The 7737-nt window shown below is 43.7% G+C and overlaps 1 gene segment (V, D, J or C); it reads left to right on the forward strand.

Annotated features, from left to right (window-relative positions):
- The first annotated feature begins 2929 nt into the window (after positions 1-2929).
- LOC140716292 (Ig heavy chain C region-like) lies at positions 2930-7453 on the forward strand. The segment is given in 5 exon segments: positions 2930-2996; positions 3529-3831; positions 3917-4234; positions 5775-6095; positions 6756-7453. Coding segments are annotated over 5 exon segments (1395 nt in total).
- The last annotated feature ends 284 nt before the right edge of the window (positions 7454-7737 follow it).

Here is a 7737-nt window from a genome sequence, read left to right on the forward strand (position 1 = left end):
AGTTACAGCACTAAACTACCTAACTGATACTCCCACACAATTCCTGTCCCTACTGTCAATCTGGTTGAGTGAAGTACAGATGATCTTTGCACTTTGAATCAACTCATATCACCAGCAGCTTTAACCCCATCTACTGGGCAGGAAAGGTGTAAGATTAGGGTCACCTGTCCATTGTGCCTCAATAATTTTAGTTGTCTCTGTTTGTAGTTATATTGAAAATAAGTTACAAAGCAAAGCTCACGTCCCATGCTTTACCATCTGAAGAAAATCTCCCTGTTCCCTTTTCACTGTCTTCTCAGTGTTAGTTCCTCAAAAAATATCTCTGCAATTTTGTATTTGCTTCAGTCCCCAGAGTCCTGAGAGACTCATCTGTCGATTGTCCACTCACTGAAATGTAGGTGCTTGGATTATTTCTGAATTGATGCCCAATCCTCGAGTGAATGTTGTGACCTTGTGTCCTCAGATCCTTGACCAGGTTCAGAGAGCACATGCATTTATCATGGCTGACACAACCTCATCTCGATAGGATGCAATATACAGAGGACAGAGAGTGGGAATATATGGGGCTCCCTTTTTTCCAAGCATGGGAAAAGAGCTGAAAATATCTAACACTTAAATCTATGAATCTTCCATTTCCAGGTGGAAACTGTCCCAGCTGTTTTTTGAAGCCTGTGCCAAGGTTCTTTTACCAGAGTAATCTCAATGCAACATTCTCAGATGGTTCAACCCAAGAGTATCATTGTTCAGCAGGAAAGTGTGAAATAAAGTGATTGGCTGTGTATACAATTCGTCATTGATTTCATTACAATCTACTTACTGGATTCCAGACCTGCCCCTGGTATCCATTGGGATGGAAATTTAACAGAAGAAAACACATTATTCAAACTGACTACATCTCCAATCACATTTTGATTCGACTTTCTACTATCCTGAAGGCCACCGTTTTCAATTTGACTTCCCATTCCCATTCTGACATGTCTGTCCATGGTCTCCTCTAATGCCCTGGTGAGGCCAAAGTCAGGTTGGAGTAGCAACACCTCATATTCCATCCAGATATCTGCCAACCTGATAGCTTGAGTTCCAATTTCTGCAATCTCCAGTAATCTACTCCGGTTCTTTATTCCCTTTTTTTCCCTAATCGCCATATTAGATACCGCCTCATTCTATCACTTCTCATCTGCCCATCATCTCCATTTTGTTCTCCTCCTCTTGAACACTTTCCTCCATGGTGCACTGTCCTGTCAGATTCCTTCTGTTTCAGCCATTTATCTCTTCCACTTACCCCCCACCAGCTTCTTACTTCATACCCCCTCCCCATTCACACCCTTTCCCCCTCACCTGGTCTCACCTCTCATCTGACAGAATGGATTCCTCTCCACTCCACCCACCTCTTATTCTGGCTTCTGCACATTTCCTTTCCAGTACCGGTGAAGCCGTTCGGCCCAAAAGATCGACTGTTTATTTCCCTCCATAGATGCTGCCTGACTTCCCGTGTTCCTTCAGCATTTTGTGTGTGTTGTTCAAGATCTCCAGCATCTGGAGAATCTCTTGTGCTTCTGGTTGTCCATACTCTCATTCATTTGTGTACATTGTTGCTTCAGTGTGACTCAGATCCCAATTCCAGTTTCCTTGGCCAGATTCCCTCCTGTCTGACTCCAGTCAGCAAGAACTGGAACCTGTTTTTCACCCAGTGGCTGTGAGGCATGAGGTGATGAAGGTGAACGGGGCTGAAACTCCAAATTGACTCAGTCAAAGAACGGATGACCCTTTGATAATGTTGGGCACAAGACAAATTGGTGAGACAAGACACAGGGGTCTACCCAGTCTCCTGTTCGATTGCAAAATTACATTGATCCATGTGCTGGACACTGAATTCAGTCCAAAAGGGAAACTCAGTGATCCCAAGAATTGTCCAAAGGAGAATGTTTTGATAGAATTACCCAAGCGTTGACAGCATTATATGCTTCTTGTGGAATAACACCAGCATTCAGCAATAAGGGGAGTGATCTTGACTCGGTCAGATTTTATGAGAGGATCGCATTTCCCAGGGACTGCTGAACATCAAGACCAGGCTGATATGGGACCTAACTGAGAAACCTGCAGAATTTCATGTTTAACAACATCACAGTGCTGATTAAACTGGGATTCACAATTCTGTGACCCTTCAGTGTACACCTAGGTTTGCAGATTTGTGATATTACACTACAACAATGATCATCTAGACTGCACGCATGGACTTCCTGTTTTAAAGGAAAATTGCTCAAAATCTTACTGAAATGGGAAAGGTTAAGAAATACATATCTTACTTTGTCAGATGATCCATCCCAGTCAGACTGGACAGTGTGTGTTACATCTGCTCTTTCTTCAGACAAAGACACTGACTCACAGTCTCACTGAAGGACTCAACCATGACACAAACACAATCAGCCTTCACACTAAATGTCAAAGAACAAAAACACCCATGTGCCCGAAGGTGACCAAGTGTGTACATGGTGTACACAAAGTGCAGAGAGCTGCAATGACCGTGAACTGAAGATCGTGCATTGGGAGACGGTCTCAACAACTTCACACAAATCCGACACTAACCCAGAGGACAGGTGACACAACACTTGATCAAAGAGCTGTTTTATTCATTTATCATTTCCTATCAATCACTGATCACTCTGGAACTGAGGGACTTGCTGCCTCATTCCTGATGGTGATTCAGGTTCAGCCATGTTGCTGCAGGTCTGGAGTCACAGACCAGCCGGATCAGATGGGACTTCTCTCCGGAAGTTATCACAGGGAATGACACTACAAATACCTCCATAGACATCTTCCTATTCCAAAAAGCATTGATGAATTGAATTTAAACCTCCATCCACCAGGTTGGGATTTGAACCCATTTTGCCAGTTCATCAGCCCAGCAACTTAATGATACACTCTGACCATGGCTGCTCATTTCAAGAGTTTAATGTTCACTTCAATGTTTGTAAGCACAAATGCTAAAATCACAGGTACCAGCAGAAGTAGTGCCCATTTATGAAAGAGCAGAGTTGAAAGAATATGATGTTTTCCGAAGTTTGTGTGGGGTTTGAAGGTTGCAGGGATGAGGAGAGGCACAGCCACAGTAAGACTGGAATGTCAGGATGTGAAGTTATTAAGCTGAGTGAATTCCAGGCTCAGCCCAGGTGGAGAAAGGGATTCTCATTGATTCACAGTGTTCATTGATACTGATCAATGGCACTGAGTCTCCAAGCAAAGAATATACTGAGCTGTGTCTCTGCTGAGAAATCTGCATGCTTCTCTGTCTCACAGTGAACCAATTGGTACAGTTATTAGAAAGGGATTCAAAACCTAATTAGCATATCCTTTGTTCTGATTTGCTTTTCTGAATCAGGAATATGAGACACGTGATTCAGTCCTGGGTGTTTATGTACTCTGTTTGCATTAAATGCAGCTGTCATGTATTGATGATCTGTCTTGACCTAACACATCCAATAGAAATATCTCTATAAGATTCTGAGCATTTCCATTTCTAATCCACAGAATTGTCAGTCTTTATTCAAAATCCCGACATTGAAGAGATATTGATCGACAAGACTTCGACAGTGAAGTGCACAGTTCTCTGTACAGATCCCGAAGATATCCACATCTCTTGGCACGTGGGCGGGAAGGAGAAAACTAAAGGAATTCACACCCATCAAGCGGAGAGGGATAGATCCCAATACAGAGTGCTCAGCGAACTCCAGATCAGTGTGGAGGAGTGGTTCAGTGGGGTAGAGTATGAGTGCTCTGCTCAGGAATCTCCTTCATCTTCCCGAGTGTCAGCACGGACCAATAGTACCAAAGGTGGGCAAGAGTCCAGCGATTAAATGGCCAGCATTAGTTACCTGAGTCAAAATGTTTGACATTTCTGTTTTCTTGTCTCTTCCAGTCGAGATAAAAGGTCCCAAGGTCAGACTGCTGCCTCCACCTCAGGAAGAGACCAAGAAAAGGCAAACAGCCACACTGGAGTGTGTGGTCTCTGGATTCTTCCCGGACCAAATAAATGTCATTTGGAAGAAAGGCAGCACCGTGATCACCTCCAACACCAGCGCTACACCGACCGCTCTGGAGCAGGGGTGGACTTTCAGTGTCAGACACTTCCTGACCGTGAGTTTACAGGAGTGGAAGACAGAATCAGTCTTCAGCTGTATAGTGAATCATCCCCCCTCCAACAGCAGTATCAAGAAGCAAGTGAAGAACGTCCCAGGTAAGGTCCTGGTACTCACACCATCATCGACATTGTTTACATTGTGCTATGAATTCAAGGTCAACACTAAATCACAGTGTAGTTCTGGCTTAGTTAATTGAGGGAACTGATAAAGTTCAAAGTACAAAGTACATTTATCATCAAAGTCTGTGCACCACATACTACCTTGAGATTCTCTTCTTGCAGGCAGTCACAAAACAAAGAAACACAATAGAATTCAGAGTCAAACATCCAATGTGTGAAAATGAACAAACAGTTGGACAGGTACATGGATTGGAAAGGCTCCCAACCTTTTTCTGTGCCATGGACCCCGACCATTAACCAAGGGGTTTGCGCACCCCAGTTTGTGAACCTCTGGTTTAGAAGGATATGGGTCAAACAGTGGCAAATGGGACTAGTTTGGATGGGGAATCTTGGTCAGAATGGACTTGTTGGTCCAAAGGGTCTGTTTCCATGCAGTGTAACTCTATAATTCTAAAATTCAAATTGTGCAAACAATAAAATTTAAACAAACAATCCACAGAACCTGAACCGCAGAGTCCCCTAAAGTAAATCCACAGCCACGTCACCGGTTCAGCACTGCAACCGGTCCAGGAGACCGATGGCTGCAGGCCACGGCCACAGAGCCAGGCTCAGTGCTGAGGTGAGTGCCGATGGCAGCAGAGTCAGTTCAGTGCTGAGGTGAGTGAACCCTCATAGAGTAGTGAGCCGAATTCCTAATTCAGCTTCACCTTCAACGCCTTAATCTTTTTAATCTCAAATGGCACTGAAAAATGGCCAATCATCTGTTTGTTTCTGCATTCAACCAACATAATCCAGGCTTTCACCATAGAAATAAGTGTATCCCAGAAAATACTTTCATAATCTGAGGGGAATCTGGATCATTTCACTGGACAGGCACTCTGGAGATCACTGATACTTGTCTTCAAAATGCTCCCTCCCTCTGCCTTTGAACATAATCCCAGCCTCCGATTAGTGCCTCAGTTGTGACTGAATTTCCAGCAGAGCAGCTCTCCCTCTGCTCCTGTGTGGGAATAGTCAGCCTGGACAATGTGTAGAAGCCTCTGGAGGGCGGCTTGAACACACAACATTCCAACAATGCAGAGGCAAATGTTAGTTACACCTTGAGGAAAAAAGGTATTTTTAAGCATTTGTGACAAAAAGTAAATCTTTCTGCTACTCCCATTTTGAAATATGAAGTGTATTTTCAGAAATATTTTCACTTGAAACTTTGCTCCTGTTCCACCGACACAATCTGAAATACTGGTTATTTTCTGTATTTGTTTTAATAAGTTGCTGGTAACAGTTCAAATGACCATGAAACTACAAAAACAATGTAAGGGCCAATCTTGTTCATTTACATTCCCTCAGGGTGTCTACCCTAGGGAAGATTCCTTTCTTCACCAATGTAGATTGGTCTCATCTCATCTTGATGGGACTGGCAAATCATTGACCAGAGATGAACAGAAATGTTGGTCTTGTCAGTGACAAACTCGTCTATTGGGGAATGGTGAAATAATAATTGTGACGTTTCTCCCAGATGAATGTCCAGATACCCACCCCTCAGTCACTTTAAGCAAACCTTCCTTCGAAGAGATCTGGACAAAGAGGACAGCAACCATTCTGTGTGAGGTGGTTCACAGTGATTTACAGGGATTCAGTGTAACCTGGCAGGTGGACGGAAGGAAGAGGGAAGATGGGGTGAGGACTGTGGGTCCAGACAGCAATGGAGCTGAAGATATGATCACCAGCAGACTGACAGTCCCTGCTACAGAGTGGAACAGTGGGGCTGAGTACTCGTGTGTGATAGAGGACGAGAGTTTGCCAACACCGGTGAAGAAATCCATCAGGAAGGACACAGGTACGTGTGGACAGAATTCAGTGTGAGTCCGATCTCAGTAATATGACATATTTATCACCATCAAGCAGGGTGATAGACTATAGGAAATGAGAACAGGAGTAGGTCATTGGGTCTCTCAATCTGCTCAATCATTCAGTCTGTTCTCAGCTGATCATCCAAATTCAATTCCTGTTCCTGCTTTCTCCAGATATCCTTTGAGCCATTCACATGAAGAAGTACCGTATATACAATCCACTCGAGAATATATTAGATGATAATTCTTCAAGTGCTTTCTGTGGGAGAGAGTTCCACAGGTTCTCACTCCCTCTCACACGTACACAGCTGAGACTGCCACCCCTGCTCCAGGGGAGATGGAACAAACAGCACAGGATGATGCAAGTCCAGGGGCTGAGTTCCACTTTCTGTCGAGTTGCTGTGTTCAGTGACTCCCATTGATTGAACTGAATAGACTAACCTTGCTGGAAGCTGTAAAATGCAGCAGGTTCAAGATTTCCACTCCACAAATCCCAACGATGAACAGAAAGGGAAAAGCCTTTAGTTTCAGATAAAGTGAAGTCTCCCAGATTTAGAAATTGTTCATGTTGGTACAAGACCAGAATCTGTCGGGTAAGGAGGGAATTATTGGAAGATTCATTCTAACTGAGATTCTCTCTGTTCCAGGGGGTGTTCTGACTCGTCCTCACGTCTACCTCCTCCCCCCTTCATCGGATGAGGTAGACACTGATCAGACTGTGACCTTGATGTGTCTGGTCACCAAGTTCTCTCCCGCAGAGATCTATGTGGCCTGGATGGCCAATGACACCCTTCTGAAGACAGGGTTTGTGAACCAGCCGGTGACCAAGGACCCCAGAAGAGGCTGGAACACAATGACCAGTCAGCTGAAGGTTTCTCCTGAGGAGTGGAAGAGCGGCACCACTTTCTCCTGTGTGGTGGGTCATGAATCGCTCACAACCAACCTGTTCCGAAGCATCAATAAATCTCACAGCAAACCCACCCTGGTCAATGTCTCACTTGTTCTGACTGATAGTTTTAAATCTTGTGTGTAATACTGTGTGATTCAATCCATGAAACCCTAGTTTTGTTAGTTTTATTATTATTAATTATCAGCGAGGATTATTTAGCTGATTAAAACATGATTAAAATCTAGACCTTTCAAAATAACTAAGAATGAAATTAAGATCAAGAACCAAATTAAACTACAAACATGATTCACCACAAATCTCTGAGTTTGTGTGTACATTCACAGACCTTCTGCCATGTTTGAATGGATTTCAACCCTGTCTGGGACTGCACAATGTATTAAATCTTTGTATCTGTCAATGTACTGATCCAAGTTCAATAAATATAACTTGAAAATGTCTTGGTTGTGATTTTTGGAAATGGCAAATAAGGAACTTTCAACATGAGGTGTTGTTGGTGACCCACACAGTGAGAAATCGGTGTCTTTATATCACTGGCGTCTAAACCCTTCCTGCATCAGCTGTAAACTAATGGTCAAAGAAATTGGAACCTACGGTATCTGACAAAGAATTGAGAGTTGAAACCACTTACCAAACGTCATATCTGTGTCAAATATGTCGGATTGCTGTTTGAGGGCTCCTTGTCCCCACTAAGGTTGCTGCTCCTCATCTGGTGCCTGTGT

Source organism: Hemitrygon akajei, chromosome 25 (assembly GCF_048418815.1).
Source record: "Hemitrygon akajei chromosome 25, sHemAka1.3, whole genome shotgun sequence".
In the NCBI taxonomy this organism is placed as follows: domain Eukaryota; kingdom Metazoa; phylum Chordata; class Chondrichthyes; order Myliobatiformes; family Dasyatidae; genus Hemitrygon; species Hemitrygon akajei.